Source organism: Synchiropus splendidus, chromosome 14, assembly GCF_027744825.2.
Source record: "Synchiropus splendidus isolate RoL2022-P1 chromosome 14, RoL_Sspl_1.0, whole genome shotgun sequence".
NCBI classification, from domain to species: Eukaryota; Metazoa; Chordata; class Actinopteri; order Syngnathiformes; family Callionymidae; genus Synchiropus; species Synchiropus splendidus.
In genome coordinates, this window is record NC_071347.1 from 22,625,848 (window position 1) to 22,642,421 (window position 16,574).

At 46.7% G+C, this 16,574-nt stretch overlaps 3 protein-coding genes and 1 non-coding gene across 16 annotated transcripts in view; 3 read left to right on the top strand and 1 right to left on the bottom strand.

Annotated features, from left to right (window-relative positions):
- pard6a (par-6 family cell polarity regulator alpha) overlaps window positions 1-5,514 on the top strand; it is a 37,783-nt gene extending 32,269 nt beyond the window's left edge. For 11 of the 13 annotated variants that reach the window (XM_053885375.1, XM_053885376.1, XM_053885378.1 and 8 more), the window contains one exon: window positions 126-4,877. The gene's annotated coding sequence lies outside the window, so the exon portion shown is untranslated. Of the gene's footprint in view, window positions 1-125; window positions 4,878-5,386 lie in introns of those variants that run through there. The other 2 variants (XM_053885383.1, XM_053885377.1) reach the window with 2 other exon arrangements.
- On the bottom strand, window positions 4,009-4,081 carry trnaf-gaa (transfer RNA phenylalanine (anticodon GAA)). The gene has a single exon. It is a non-coding gene; the product is annotated as a tRNA-Phe (tRNA).
- Window positions 4,889-10,995, top strand: cfdp1 (craniofacial development protein 1). The gene is made up of 7 exons (XM_053886831.1): window positions 4,889-4,958; window positions 5,387-5,513; window positions 6,267-6,501; window positions 6,587-6,705; window positions 6,771-6,878; window positions 9,395-9,553; window positions 10,905-10,995. The coding sequence occupies exons 1-7, from the start codon at window positions 4,889-4,891 to the stop codon at window positions 10,993-10,995; spliced, it is 909 nt and encodes a 302-aa protein (XP_053742806.1).
- A 4,474-nt stretch (window positions 10,996-15,469) lies between these two features.
- bcar1 (BCAR1 scaffold protein, Cas family member) overlaps window positions 15,470-16,574 on the top strand; it is a 41,518-nt gene continuing 40,413 nt past the window's right edge. The window contains exon 1 of the mRNA XM_053885373.1: window positions 15,470-15,951. Within this exon, the coding sequence (XP_053741348.1) occupies window positions 15,940-15,951 (12 nt within the window). The 5' untranslated portion in view covers window positions 15,470-15,939. The remainder of the gene's footprint in view (window positions 15,952-16,574) is intronic.

Consider the following 16,574-nt stretch of genomic DNA (forward strand, 5'->3'; position numbering starts at 1 on the left):
TAAATTTATTTTTTGTTTCTGTTTTTCCTATGTCTTTCTCTTTTTTCCCATAATATCTTGAAAAAACAAATCCAACCATAGTGTTTATATAATTCACTTGTGATTACAATGATCTGATTCATCAGCTGGATGGATCAAACTTTAATTTGCCATGGACAACAGCGAACCTCGCCTGACTGGCCGCGCTCGTCCTGACGTCATCACCACAGCACAGGAGCTGGTCTTCACCTGGCGCTACATCTCGCTGGATTCACTTAGGATCGGTCCGAGTGTCACGCTGGTGCTCTGGCTTGTGTCCGGCCCGGGACCCTGCTGTCAGCTGTAGACCTCTCAATCCGGTTAGCACGGCCATTATGAAAAGGTCTGCTGTATAAACCATTGACCCGTCTGGATCCACGTCTTCAAATCAGCTTTGCTCAGAGAGGGATCACTACGGCAATGGTGCAGCTTCATCACTGATCTCTCTCTTTCTGTTTTGCATGGAGCTCCAATTATATCGAGCGAGAGGAAGCACATCTTTAGGGATTACTGAGGTTTTAAAAAAGAAATTGTGGCTCTGCACTGTAACATCCAGGGAAAGCTGTGGTTGGTTCAAAAAAGTGTATTGAATTTAATTTTCATTTTGTAATTAAAACGAATGACATATACCTAAAATGGTATTTGAATATAGTTTCACATCAATTTTATTGAAGGATTCTGAGTGTAAATCAGAATATCTTGGTCACAAAACTGTCACATATACCTATCATATAAAGGCACTTTATCAAATGTATTTTGGAAAATGTATTTTGAGCAAGTCAAAATACAAAAAATGTAAAACATGTTGGCTGTAATGAGTAATAGTTCCTGGATATTTTGGATTGTATTTGTCCTCACTCGGTCCTTCTGCCTCCCATTAGTGCAGCGTGGCCTGCAGCAGCAGACCTTCTGAGCAGGACGGCGCTTCTGCAGCAGCTTCAGTCCTGGAGTCAGGCGGACGACACACCGTGACAGCCACAGACACACACAGCAGAACAGACTCGCAACCTTTTGACAAAACGAGTTCTCATCTGAACGCGGGTGGGCCGAGGCCTTCAGTTGAGATTTAACTGCTGGTTTCATCTAATGTCTCCTGACGCCTCTGTTGGTGAATAAATCCACAAATATTTGGAATTAATTCACAATACCTGGCGGTTTTTATAATTTTAACTACCTAGTTTATAAAATGCTGCAGATATTTGCTTTTTATTTCATCCTATATTCAACAATGTTTATGTATTTATATACGCTGTGATTTATTGTTCATGATTTCAAAAAACGTCAAAGTGCCGAAACCCGGGACCTTTAGATCTTCAGTCTAACGCTCTCCCAACTGAGCTATTTTGGCTCGTTTGCTGTGTGTAGCTCAGGGCCGGGTCGTGGGGGCAGCAGCCACTGAAATGGGGGGCCATTTATTTTTTGCATTTGTATTGTTATTATGGCATTCAGTTGATTGATTGATATCATGTTTTCCCTCCTTTTTATTGTCCATTATTCATTGATCTTGTTTGATCCTTTTTAATTTAACCATCAACAAAGGCGGAAAGAATCCCTTCAGTTGCAAACCGTGTCCTTAAGAAAGACAGTGAAGACCAAAATGTACTGGTCAAACTATGTGCTTCCTGTGTCACCACTTTCCAGCGGTCACTGCCGGCCTGAATCATGGCAGGTAATAGGTCTCCCCAGGTGACCCCCTTCCCCCTCATCTTCAAATGCTCACCTTGCTATTGTGGAGAGGAAGCTTGAGGATAATGTCCTTTGTGTTGGTGCAAATCCTACACTAGCACTTAGCGCCGCACGTCATTAGCATTTAGAGAGACGGGATCAGCCCGGGATCCACACACTCTTGAGATCCGTCAGAGGTCCTAAGACCCACACTCACAAAAGCATGGACCAGAATGAAAACAGATTTCATATTACTGTTCTATTTTGGTTGAATGGCCTGCCTGCGTCACAGCGGATCTTCAGGGTGACGGAGCGGAGGGGACATCAGGACGACGGCTTACGTGAGTTCCTCTCCGATACCTGTTCCTCTACACACCTTCAGTTGTGACTGCCCTTTGGCAAGGTGCTTTCAATGCCACTTTATTTACTCTCTTTATGTTCACTTCGTCATGTTTGGTTCCCAGTTGAGAGACCCCCATCGTCTTGACTCACCCTCTCAACCCCACCATGGTCCAGGTTAGCGTTGGACCTGATCTTACCTCCTCCAGTGAGGTTCAGCCGGGCGCTCCAAAGTCCAGGCTTCTATCTTGTGGCCATTTTCTGTCTTTCTTTTCCCAACCTAAGAGGTTCTTCAACCACACTAATGTCTCGTGCGGCTGGGAGAGCGTGAGACAGAAGCCCTGCTTCAATCCTGGAGCATGACAGTTTGCTGCAGTGGACAACAAACTCTCTACTTGCATCTGGATTGAGCTGCGAGTGATGGGTTTCTCATGATTCCTTTCGTCGGTGGGAGGCTCCATTGCCTCATCCAACTCTTGTTTACGACGGTATTTAAAGGGCCTTTATGTGAGACTGAAGTAGGAACAAGAATTCCTTTCATTCAGTCTTTCATTCAGTCTGTCCAAAAAATGTAATGTGCTGACAACAGCCCACTCTTGTGATGTCATCGAGGCTGCTTCTTGCTTGGTGCAACACTGCTTGTCGATACATGATCAGGTCCGCTGCCTGCTCAGTGGAGCACGTTCCACACACTTCCACCTTTCAGTGTAAAAAGTCGAAGGACATTGTTTATCTTTCTCTCCGAGCCTCAACACCGGATCAGATGAATCCTCATCGAGGCGTTGTGACGACTGCTGCCACAAGTGCGTCACATAACTCCTCGAGCGAATCGTGTTCTTAACGGCTCGTATATGTTTAATGACAGTGTCGACCACAGACCCTTGAAATGACGGACGGCCGTCGTCACCTTCTGTTATTACAAGTACGTTCAAATTACACTTAATCACTGGTCATTAAGGCCATCTTCAAACGAAGCCGGCGTCCGGACACAATGGCGCGCTGCAATTATGTGTCATTTGGGAGAGGACGGAATAATGATGCTCTTCTCTTTGCTTGCGAGCATATTTACGACGTGGCCCTTGTTCTTCTCTGAAGCGGCCGCCACAGATGGATTGATGGAGAAAGTTGGCAGCGAGGCCCGGTCTGTCGTCTGCATGGACCGTCTTCACCATGGAGTGGAGTCACTTCTTGTGTGACTCCGATGTCTCGGTTCGTGCCCTTTACACAGCACGTGTTGATGTGTCTTCTGTGTTGCTCTCACAGGGAAGAGGGAGAAGAAGCGAGTGAAGTTAACTGTGGCACCTTTGTGTGAGATAATTATGGTTATTTGTGATGGATCTGTCCGCGACTTATGAAGCTTCTGGGCCTCTGAATAGAAGTGAACGTTCAGTCGTGGTGAGTCTCTCCTCAGTGCTCGATACACTCCCAGCTCTTCTTAGTTCTTAAAGGCATGGTGATGCGTTAGGTCTCATGGCGACAGAGTCATGACAAGCCAACCGAAAGGTCCCTGGTTTGATGCCTTCGGCAGCGCCGCTGAGCCTTTAGCCCAACATGGTCTCTGTCTCACCCAGTTCAGTTACCTGGCTTACAAACCTTTCCAATCAGCTGGTGAAAGTGACTGTTGAGAGGCATCTTAAACGCTGCTGCCAGGTCTAATGCTCTCCCAACTGAGCGCCTTCATATATGCTGACGATACCTCGATGTGGTTCCGTGTTAGTGTATGTGTTGTGTGTCCCTGTATGGACCACTGATCCACAACTCTTGGTGACATCACTCGCTTCTCAACAACAGTCTTTCCCCGGTCCATGTAGCAAACAGCAGACAAACACCACGACCACTCACTCGATCCAAGTCTCGTCCTGGATCAGAACCTTGTCTTCTCTGGAGCTGCCGCCGCAGAAGACAGAGTTGTGACATTCTCCCACCTTCACGACCGTGGCCCTGCTGTGACCCGGTCGTCCAGTCAAGATCTAAAATAGTCATTCATGCCAAAACCCGGGGTTGAACCAGGGCCCTTTAGATCTTCAGTCTAACGTTCTCCCAACTGAGCTATTTCGGCTTGTTCATACCATTCTTTCATTCAACAGATGGCGCTCTGTCCTCCATCTAAACTCCAAAAACTAGTTTGGTAGCAACCGCAGACCCTTCTCCTAGACCAGAACTGTAGCTCGAACGTCTCAGCATCCACTTTGACTCTTTGACTCACTTGCATTTGACCATCAAATGAAATAAACACCACTGTTTGCTTCAGTGACAATGATCTTCATCTTAACCTGTGTTATTGTCCATCCGTCTCACAGGCTCATCCTAAATGCTAACATAAAGTAGAGTTAGTTTGGTGTTGTTGTCAACACTGATAAGGACATCACTTCATTGGAGTCGATAAAAACTTGAATGACAAAAAATGTCACATTCTAAAAGACATTTTACTTGGATTTTATTGTTGGGTTTGCTTGTTAACTGATAATATGGTGTTTCGTCTGTATTTATGCTTCTATATTTCAAGTGTTTCTGTATTTCTGCATGTGTGTTTTGTGCGCTGGATACACAAATGTCGACTGTTCTCGATTGAAAGAGCAAGAGAAGAAGCGAACAAACGTGACTGTGCAGCGCAGAACGTTAACATGTGTCTGCATTGCCGCTCCTCGCCTGCAGTGGGCAGTAAACTCACAAACGCGCTCGGTGACCGCAGCGGTGGGGTTGTTTGAACCTTCGCGCTTGCCGTCACCGGAAGTTCTCGTGTGGTAGCGTAACACAACAGCAATTGTGATTCAGCGTCCGAAATACTCTTCTTGTCCCCCGGTATCGACAATATAAAAACACGTGGTATTATTGCAGTCTGCTACAGCGAAGTAAGGCGCTCAGGATGATGAACTACTCAGACTACGACTCTGACGGCTACTCGTCTAACGAAGATGCCGACTACGTTCCTTCAGGTACCTGCTTGTCGTGACTCTCTCGTCCTGCTGTTCAGATCCACTCGCATGCTCGAGGGATTAATGCCGTGAACCAACTTACCTACGGCTATGCTTGACACTTTAGCGGGGGTAGAATGCTTCGCTTCGCTTTCACGGATGTGCCTCACTGAATGCGGTGTTAAATTAAAAACCAGAGGAGGCGACTTGTGAAACAAATGAGACTCTCTTGAGACACTGAGCTGCACCTTTGATACAACGACTGGCCACTCTTCTGTTGATAAAAATCTTCCTTTCAGTCACATTTACATTAAATGTCTGGTTAATTCCCCACCAATCTCGAGCCAACTCAGATTTAGTGTGATTAATCAATACAGAAAATCTATTGACAGGCCCAGTTGAAATTGATATTTTCACTTGGATAATTTAATTTTTGTTTTTCGTGACAGATGATAATCTCAGCGAAGACGATTTGAACGACTGTGAGAAGGAAGAGCCTCTGAATGAAGACGATGAAGTGCCTCATCCTGGAAACTCGTCCAAGAAGAAGAGTAAGAAAAAGGATATCAGTGCAAGGTGAGGTGGTTGTGATCATTTCACCCGTACCATTTCCACTCCAGAGGTCCTGCATCAACTATTGTCAGTGATTGTACAGGACACTCTGATTCAGGCTTTTGTCCATGGCATTTTCAGCTTTAGTCTGTGTGATCAGATGGGTTTCAGTCCGTCTACTGTACCAGGAGTGTCTCAAAAATTTTCATTCAACATGCTTTTCTCTAACGCATAGCATGTCATTTTGTTTTGTCAGTTCTAAAAGATCAGAAAATGAAATGAAACTCGTAAAAGAATACTCACTATCCACATGAATAGTCAACAAAGCCATTGCTCTTTCAGCAGTGAAAATAAAGGTAAACATGAAGATGTTAAATGTTTGGCTTTTTCTCACTGCACACAATACGAAATATGTGTCTGCTATTTCTTAAAACAGAAAAGGTCAACTTAAGTGAGCTTGAACACCATAATGATCAATGTAGTAATGCTTTAATATACCGAATAAAAATATGGCTTGCCGATGGGCAGCTTGACCATAGATGATCACCACCAGGAGACGTCCTCTGCATCATTAAGGAAGAATAATAGAGATAAAGTTGTGGTTAGTCTCTTGTTGATCCATTCCTATTTGGCCTCTCATACAAGTTATTCATCCTTCTTAGTTGGCAAGAACTGAGTGTGTTTAACTTCTCCTCCTATAATGTTGTTGTGTGAAGAATGTTGAAATATTTTCTCTTGTGTTTCGTGGTGTCTCTTCACATGAAATAAATCCTCCAGGAAAAGAAAAAAAGGCATCCTTGTGGTGGACAAGGAGGAGAAGAAAGAAGGAGGTGATGCAGTGGAGGTGAAGCCGCCTCACGAGAAGGAAGAGAAAACCACTTCCCAGAACGAAGACAACGATGAAGAACGACAGAAGAAGAAGTCAGACGACCTTTGGGCTAGTTTTCTGTCTGATGTGGGAACCAGACCTACACCTTCATCTGATGCTTCTCAGCCCACCAACACGCAGAAGGTGAGTGGACACTGCAGGAAACGTCCTCGTATGATTCAGAGATCACTTGAGACATGAAGGCTTCACCCTCTCTTCCATGCTGCAGCAGACAGGCGCCTTACCATCACCATCACCATCGACCCCGGTGAAATCAACGAAGACTCAAGCTGAAACTGAAAAAGTCGTCATCACTAAAGTCTTCGACTTCGCCGGTGAACAAGTCAAGTAAGTCTCATGAGGGAAGCACTGTCCCTCTGGCAGACTCAACGATGTTCCTGTTCCTCTCTCAGGGTGGAGAAGGAAGTGGCAGCAGACTCACGAGAGGCCAGGAGCTTCCTGAAGAGTCAAAGCACAAATCAAGAAGAAAGAGTGACGCCGCCGACACCTTCTGGACCCAGGTAGAGCCACTCGCACCGTCAGTGAATTCCCTTCTGTAGTAGGTTTTTCTGTTGTCGGAAAAAAAAAGATTCAGATAAAAATGGCACCACCTGGCTTCACCACTTGGTGTCACCATTGAGTCAGGAACGAAACCACAGCATTCAACTTCTATTATGGCCGATAGAGAAGTGTAGCGTTTAAATTTCAGGTAAATATTTTTATGGCAAAATGAGGAGTCATGTTGAAGTTTTCATGCTCCTGTATACAAATCTCATGTCGGGTTAATGAGTAAAATTTAAGGTCAAAGGCTGTGAAAGTGACCAGGAACTTCAAGGGTTAACTACAGTTTGGAGATATATCCGTGGCAACACCCCCACATTCCCATCCGCAAGCTCCGTCTGGAAACAGGAAATCATCCTCCTTCTCACAGGATATGCATCTTGTCCACGAGCTATTTCCTATTTATCCGCACCGCGCGCGCGTGCGTGTGTGTGTCTGTGTGTACGTCCACCACTCCCTCATTACTGTGAACCACATACACAGAAAAATGTGGCTTGTAAAGTTTGTTGCAGCCCTGTGAGTTGTTGTCGTTACATAACCTCCTTCATCCAACTACTGAGTCTCAGTTTTTCCTTTTGATAAATAATATATAACCAAAACCCCGCCGATCTCAGATTCGCTCCTCAGATCTGATTCTCAGATCGGCTCTGTTTTTCGGGAAGCGTCTGCGTTGTTGTTGCCTTCCTGATTCGAGTCTCCAAATAACTACAAACACCGACACACACTACTGGCCTGAGGGGGACACCATCGTGACACATTCTCCTTTTGTGAAGCTCAGAATTTATTTTGTTATTGTTTGTCATGGTACATTTAGTCACATTCTGCTTTTCCTTAAAACTTTTATTTAAAAAAAACCCAGCATAATACACTAGCGATCTTAATAGATATCAATCGCACTGAAGCTGAGTAAACTCACAATTAATGGCAAATGAATCCCACACTTTGTATCTGTTCTAAATGTATCTTAAAGGAAGCTGTTCTCTTTATACAAACGTGTTGACTCCAACAACCGGCAGAAGAGGCTCAGCAACATGCTTACAGCAGAAACAGTATTGGCCACTCTGGTGTTGGAAACAGCTTCCTCTAAGTTACACTCAGAACAGATGCAACACGTGTGATTCGTTTGCTATTAATTGCGAGTTAACTCCGCTTTAGTGCGGTTAATTCAGATTCATTAACAGCCCTAGATAACACTGCAATATGAGTCATAATATTATGTTTATGATGGTGTAGCATTAAATAAAAATTATGTTGAAACAGAAATTGTTATTGAAAGCAAATCATTATAATCATTAATGACAGTGACAACCACAGAAAGTCATGGAAAATCTATCCGTTATGAGGTGATGGAATTGTGAATTATTCTTCCCCTAAATTTGTACTCTAGACTTTCAAAATATGAGAGACTAAAAAGAAATTCAAACCAATTCAGGAAAATGAGTGTGAATTTGTGAATGATTACTGATAGAAAAATGCTCAGTTATGAAAAAGTAGCATGAAAGCTCAGCTGTCTGAGGAGTCTGAAGTGGCAGCAGATAGAATTCACCCACGTGGAGTCTGATATTTCCTGACCCGGGCCTCCACAGTGACCAGGTCTCCTCTAAGTCCCGCCCCTATTTCTTCCCCGTCTCAAGTGCTCAGATGAGTCGACTCTCTGAGGCAGTGGAGCCAAACAAACATCAGCACAGTAATTACAGAACATCAACGTCGGCTTCTCTGGTGGAATCCTGGAGACCAAAATGACCAGTGTTGCATCGTTCCCAACGTCCGACAACATCTGCGCCCAATCATGGAGCCCAATGCTGCCCGGACGTCTGTCGGACGATGGTCGCGCTCCGTGTTTCATTGCTGTGGCAAACCGAAGCAATGAAAATAAATCTGTGCGGGCTCTGCTGCAACTGAACCTGCTGCTCCTGTTGACGGCAGCGAGAGGGAGATGATGAAAGGATAATGAAGGATAGAATGGTGGAGAAGTGGCATGGAGAGGAAAGGATGTGGAGAGGCACAGTTGGAGCAGAGGTGAGGGGAGGAAGAGATGGGACAATAAGAAGGGAGGTGATGGAAAGGATGAGGGGCAGGTGGCGAATAGAGAGAATGGCATTTGCAGTTGGAAGGGTTGAAAAGTGGAGAGGTGAAGGGTGACTGGAGAGATGGAAGAGGATGGCAGGGAGAGCCAAAAAGAAACAGAGGGGAGAAGGTGATGTAGAGGTTGTTGACCAAGGAATGTGAGGTGGAGGTGAGGAGGGGAAGATAATATGATGGAACGGAGAAAGAGATGACAATGGGAGGATGAGTGGAAGAGAAGGTGATGTAGCAAAGGGCAGGGAGGGTGAAGAGAAAGGAATCAGGAGAGTGACATTACTGTAGAGTTCATGACCCCTGTAGTGTCCGCACATTACAACAGACATTTTCTGGGCTCCGTCATGGTGACCTGCTCCTCAGCTGGTGAACACTTGTGTTATGATTGTCTCAGCAGTGTGAAGCGGCCGGCGGGGATGTCCAGCATCCTCAGTCAGATCGGAGGAAAGAAGCCCAAGATGAGCACGCTGGAGAAGTCCAAGATGGACTGGGACGCCTTCAAGTCTGAGGAGGGGATCAGCGAGGAGCTGGCCATCCACAACCGAGGCAGAGAGGGGTAAGAGCGCCGCCGCTGCAGCCACCGTGCACATGGGAGCCACGGGCTCTTCTCAGAGGAAATGTCTGCAGTCTGTATTGACATCTGCGCGCCTCGAGGGAGCTTTCCTCTCTAATGGTCCGTCCTGGCTGGCCACTCACCGTCGCACCGAAGCAGAAGCGAGCGGCCGCCGCCGACCCGAAGGCTGGCGCTGAAGCGTGTTACACAGGTGGTCGTAATGTTACGGCCATCAGTGAAGAGCTGAGAGTTCGGCTCCTTCCCTCAGGAGCGTTTGTGTGTGGAGACATGAAAATGAATCAGAGCTGTCGTACCGCTTGGTCCCGCCTGGAGCCACATCTGGTCTCAGACCGACCCGGTCCACTTACTGAACGCCACGATTGTGTGCTTCATTTATTCACATCCTCATTCTTAAACTGAATTTCAATCTTTTATTTTGTTAAATATATATATATATATATATATATATATATATATATATATATATATAAACCACAGGAGTTTTCCTTCACAATAATTAAACTATTTTTGATGTTTTTTTCCCCAAAATTATGTCAGTAGTCGCAAAGTTAGAAAAGTTTAGTTTTATTATTTCTTTTATATTTCTCCTCATGGTTAGTCCCACAGCAAGAAGGTTGTGGGTTCAAATCCAACCTGGATGTACTTTGGGTTTGGAGCCAACCACTTTCTGTGTAGCTGTTCTCCAGGTGCGTCTGTGGTGCACTCTGGTTTCCTCCTACTGTCCAAAAACCTGACTCCAAATTGAGGTGTTGGTGTGTATGTGAGATGGAGCTCCTTACCTCTCACCCCATGTACAGGGACACTGTTAATTGGCTGCGAGGGAAAATAATAAATGACACTCAACAATGATGTAGTAAGGAGAGCGCGCCCCTCCCCCCAGCGTCACAGATGTTGACTTTTACATACAGGCCATAAATGAAGTCAACAAATTGGTTTTATTCTATACATCACGAGTCGATGATGGCGGTGTGGAAAACGCTGACGCGAGCGCCGAGCTTCCGACGCACCAGCTGGAGAGTGGCGTGTGTAAGCGTTCCATATGAACTGGAATCTGGAGGACGAGCCCCCTGGGGAAATAACACGGGGTCTGTTGTGCACACGCCTGCATCGGCAGGCCCCCCGTCCTCTGCGCCGCTCACACACACACACACACACGGAGAACATGCAACGCGGCAGAAGGATGGGATTAATTTGAACACGCTCAGACACAACAGGGATCACTTCTGAACACGGCAGCAGAACTCGAGTGTGCACGATCGGCTCATTACTTTAATATCAGCGTGAGCTAGTGTGTATGTGTGTGTGTGAGACGCTCCTGCGCTTGTGTGTGCAGGTACGTGGAGAGGAAGAACTTCCTGGAGCGCGTCGACCACAGACAGTTTGAGCTGGAGAAGTCCGTGCGGCTGAGCAACATGAAGCGGTGACGGGGGGCCACACACACACACACACACACGGTTCCTCTGCGGCTCTATTTCAGTGCGTGGATATTAATAGTCGAGCGTCAGTGTAATGGCGGGGTGTCCACTGAACCGCTTCATCTTCATGCTCTTCGGGAAACCGAGTGAGCTGCTTCCTGTCGGCTCTTGAAGCGGTCCAATCTGGTCGCTGGATAATTCCAGTGGAGTCTGTTTGTGAAACTCATCTGGGAACGAAGCGACTGCCGGACTGGGAAAGTGAACTTGTGTCAAAAAACACTGACCTTTTTTTTTTTTTTTAAACATCAGAGCTGCTCCAAACTGATCTCAGTACACGTGTTCTTCTCATGTTCTTCTCCTGTGATGGCGTTTTGTCTGAATCTGAAGTGACAATAAATATGTTTTCATTTGGGTTCACTTTAACTCTCAAAGGGAAATGTGCCTCAGCAACTTTCATGGGAATGTTCCAAGTGAAATTTACTCAAGACACTTCTGACCTCGTGTTTTTCAAGGAAATGAATTCAGAAAGGATCGATTGATGCCGGAGTGATTTCAAATTTGACATTGACAGCCACATATTCTCACTTTGAAACCTCAGAAACAGCCGATTTCATGATACATCCTGACTTCATACATGTCGCCTTTTAACTCAGAATTGTCTAGATTTAAATCAGACTTACATTGGACTTGAAGAAAATTATACAACTTATTAATCTTGTCCATTAAATGATTTTTTTCTGCTATTCTGGGGTGTGGAAACAAGAAAATGCAGAAACATTAAAGGTGAGTTTAATTAACCAAACTATTCAAGTATGAGGTGAAAAAGTTTGCCTGTGATGTGGAACTGAAATAAAAGACTTGCTTGTTCCTAATATCAGCCATGAGGACAACTTTCATTTTGACAACAGGTGAGTTGCACTCCTGCGTTGCAGCTCAGCGTCTCTGTGAACAGTATTTCTGCTGCTGCGTTCACTGTCCTCAACTTTAAGATTTCAACCATCGCCGGACTTTGAATGCAGCACGTGTCACGATGGCTCCACACTGGAGTGTCATTTTTACAGTGACACCAGTGTGAGCACCGGGTCATGGGTCAGCCACGAGACCATGAACCTGTGCTTCTTCAGCAGTGAGGGAGGCGGTTCACCAGGGAAAGAGTCATGGATGTCCAGGTCAGTGCTGATGGAGGATGTAGTGGTGATGTGATGAACAATAACTGAACAGTGCGTGTCACAACCACATCCTTCCACAGACTGAGATCTAATCTGAGCTCCTGCTGGTGGCGCTGCCTCTGACTCCTTCCTGTTCTTCAGACACTGAGAGCTACCGTGAAATTCCTGCAGCCGAGCAGACAGTGAATGCAGCACAATGTGAACCAGCACCAAACTTAATTTTAGTATCTTTAGATATGAATCACTGCATTCTTTAATCTCCTCTTGGTGCTCTGGTTTCCTCCCAGTGTGGCCTCCTGCTGCATGTCATCAGATGATTGACTCCAGCGCCCCCTCCCTCCCCCCTGACCCTGAGTGGGGTAAGTGGTCCAGGCATTCCTCTGACTGACGGCTGACCTCTCTATATTCCGCTTGCCACACCAAAACTCAATCTTGCCAGCGACATGTCCCTCCTGCTGTTACATGAGAAGATGCTTTCGCTGAGCTAGCATTGCTACAAGCCCAGTATTGTTGGAGACCCTTTAATGAAGTGGAGCTCCTTCTCTCGCTGGCTCGCACGAGGGTTCACACACACTGCTACGTGAGCTCACGCACTCGAGACAGGCGGATTTCACGGCGTCGGGCTGACAGCAGATTATCCCCCACACACATGATCACACGGAGGCGGTGGGTGTTTCTGGGTAATACTGGGGGATGGAACGGCATTTCCATAATCGTGGCACTGCTACATGTCAGTCAGCTCAGAGGATACGGGTTTTCCCAGGGAGATAATCCCGACTGCATTTGCAGACCTTCCACTAATGTCCTTTTGGAAAGCCTGAAACATGACCGGCTTTCCCTCGTGGATGTTTGGAAATATGGAGATTTGTTTTGAATTAGCAATGGCTGAATCAGAGCGGTGCAGGGGAGCTTTAGTTGCCAGTGGTCCCAAACACGATCAAGATTCAGGGCTGTTGAGTCAACAGAAGATGCCGTGGTGGTGGTGTCCACATGAGAGTGAGATAACACTGGCGGCTAGTTGCTTGCCTGAAAACACAGTGTTGGGTTAGCTAATCTGCCAAGGTTACGATTAACGTTGCAGAAAGAAATAGCTTTGGCAAGTATTTATTGTCATTTAACTTGGTGTTACAGCGTGAATCATGGTGTTAATGAAACAAAAAATAATACAGAAAATTCCACAAGTACATGCAGGTGGTGTTCATGACGCACCTTTGTCCAACATAGTGTTTTTGTGTGCTGGAGTGAGACCCTGGCCGGGCCTGTGCGTCCCTGACATGCCTGCACCAAACAGCACTGCAGAGTGGCCGGTGTCAATTCTTGCTGTGTTGAGATATGATTGATGTCCTCCTGAGGCCACCGTGACCATGACAGCTCTGCTGCGTTCAACTGCCGACACCGGCGTGTGACAGTTGTGGAGAGTGTGCTGGAACTTGGTTCACCATGGTAGTTGGAAAGTGATTTTGAATCCAGGGAACCTTTGGTCATGACACTGGTCGACTGAGTCTCTGGATCCCTGTTTCTTTGATGAGATGGAGTGGTCCTCATAGGTTCTCTGACGCGCTCCTCTGCCTTGGTTCACATCAACACATGCAGCTCTCCAGCTGCCAAGGTGACAAGACTTGGATATTGGCGGCGGTGGCGTCCTCTTCCACGTCCCCTTAGGCTTCACTGATGGAGGACACACTCTCACAGGCAGCGCTAATGCTACGAGCCGCCATCAGTTAGGGACCATCAACAAATTCTAAAGCCTCAAAGTCTGAGTGACATCTTCAATAAGACCATGGAGAACAAGCATTTTAGGAGAGAGAATTGTGAGAAGATTTTTCATCACACAAGACAAAGGACTGACAGTTTGGATCATGATGTGGAGAATAGACTCTGACTCCATGATCATTTCTTCACCTGATGGTTTCTCATGTTTCTTCAGTAGCATCTAGGAACAGTGTCCAGACTGCTCCATAGTTCAAGTCAACTGTTCAGAGACATGAGATGCAGCAGACAGACAGCTGGCAGAGCAGCCTGTCGGACACTAGCGACTTCTACCAGAGACCTGAAACATTGAATTTCTCATCTCTACACTGTGTTAACTCTTGTATTGAAACATAAACAAATATTGACGTTGGAGACATTTATCGTAATAACTTTTTTGTCCATATCGCCCGTCCCTAATTGTGACATTACTTTTTTATATTTTAGCTAAGAAATATTTCATGTAACAGGCTTGAATTGCAGTTTGTAGGTTTAGTACTTTGACTACAAAAGTCTAATGGTACTGAAATTATATGAATGTAATTGAACTACTAGCTGGGTACAGTAAATCTAAATGAGGGCACTTTGTGTAGCCGTAAGTCACATGACGGTAGGAAGACACTAACTGGGTGAACTGAAGCCAAAACCTGGTTTATACCTCAGTGAGTTGGAGGTGTTGGAGAAAGTGAATTAATAATGGAGCTTGCTTGATCAGAACGCCATTACAGTGATTTACAGACAGTGTGGTTCGGGTGGTTCCAGAGTCGAGGTGCCCTGACAGAGAGGGTTCTGTTGCCTGGTCGATCCTGAGGATCAGAGGGTCCCGTAGAAGTGACTTGAAGACCTGGTCCTGTATGGACCTCGGTACAAGCTCACATTTGGTGTGAGCACTTCCTGGCATGCTGACAAAACATCAGCAGCTGGAGGCAAACCCAGGCCAAATTACAAGTGTGGGGCGAGTGTGAAAGCTGAGGCTGTGTCCTCATGGTGGCAGAGTCAGTCGAAACCTCAGGAGTGGATGGATTTGAAATAGTAGATTCCATGTGTCCACCTGTGCAGCTGACTTGCAGCTCCAAGTCTTTCACTGCTGCACAGAATCTTCGCCTTTCATCATAATGAACAGCCGGCGGCTGCTGAAGCGCAGCCTCTCGTGTGAAACCAAACCACGGTCAGACTAAACCAATAACAAGTGCAGGGCTTGCCGGGATCGAGAGAGTGTGTCTCGAATCTGCTGAGGGAGCTCCAGAAGCCATAGCAACGCCATCCCTGGAGTGACCTTGTCATGGTCCACACCGTCTGATGACGCCTCCATTGCTCGCGTCGTGTTCCATGTGCGGCAGGTAAGCACCTTTGCGGTACACTGTTTTCAAACCAGCAGGGAAAAACATGGGATTGGAACAGAAGCGTCTTCGTGTGGATGATGACATTGAGTTGTGAGAGCTTCGATGAACCTGGTGCATGAACTGTTTCAGAAGGTGAGTGTTTGGTTGAGAACATGTATCCCCTGAGGTAACTTGTCACGTGAGAAGGCTACTTCACTGTTGGGCAGAACAAGGTGTTGGACCCCTCTGCCAGTGACTCTGACGACCTGCTCAGCTCCCTGCCCCGGGACGATCCAAGTGGATCGGTGACTGCTGTGTGTTGGTGACCTCACGCGGCTGCTGGAGAGCGCAGGAGTGAAGGCGTTAACTCCAGAGACGGCCCCTTTAAGACTGGACTGGATCATGTGTGGACGGGTGCCAGCTCAGCTCGCCTTCCCACCGACGCCACGGCCCGGGATCCTGCCGAACCACCGCCGCTTGTGACGCCACCTCTCCCTGGACGCGACCGTTGGCTGAGCAGCGGGGCGGCGGCGGCGGACTCTCACCCCGGGGGAGGCGCACTCTCAGGCGGCCACAGTGCCGCAGAGCAACACTCCCCATCTGCACCGACATGAAGTCCCGTTGACCCACCGCGGAGGAGCGCCAGGTCGAACCGGGGACGTTGGACGGGGATCGAACGTGTGACATACGAGGAATAGTCAGAAGGACGAACGATGTCGGTTCCGGTGAGTGTGTCTGCTTCGGTTCACACCCTGGTGCGCGCGCGCGCACACACATCTGCACGCACTACTACAAACACATCTGTCACCTCAGCGTTTTTAATCCCGCACCCGGGTCTGCACGCTGGCCGTTGTTGGTCACTTTAACGTTGAGAATGTGGCGAATATTTCTGCTTAGTATTTGTGCCTCGAGGCCACATACTGATGTGAAGCTATTCTGAGCCGATCAGACCTGTCAACATGCTCAGACAGCTGTGTGTGTGTGTGTGTGGGTACCTGGTTTACATGGACTTGTGGGGACCAATTCTTAGAAACACACCTCCTTGTATTGACATTTTGCTTTGTGGGGACATTATTGCAGGTCCCACGGGGTTAAATCTCAATTTGAGGATTAAAACTTCAAAACCTCAAGGTCATTATATCTCAGTTTGGTTTGGTTCAGAGTCCTGCTTAAGGTTAGACATTGGTTTTGATGGTTAGGTTTATGGGGAGAGGCTGGGGAAAGGGTTATGGAGAGCAAGAGATGTCCCCACACAGATAACAGGATGTGTGTGTGTGTGTGATGCTTCAAATGAGTTTGATGTCTCTCTCGTTCTTATCGCATTCCCGAGGATGTGTTGCTACAAACA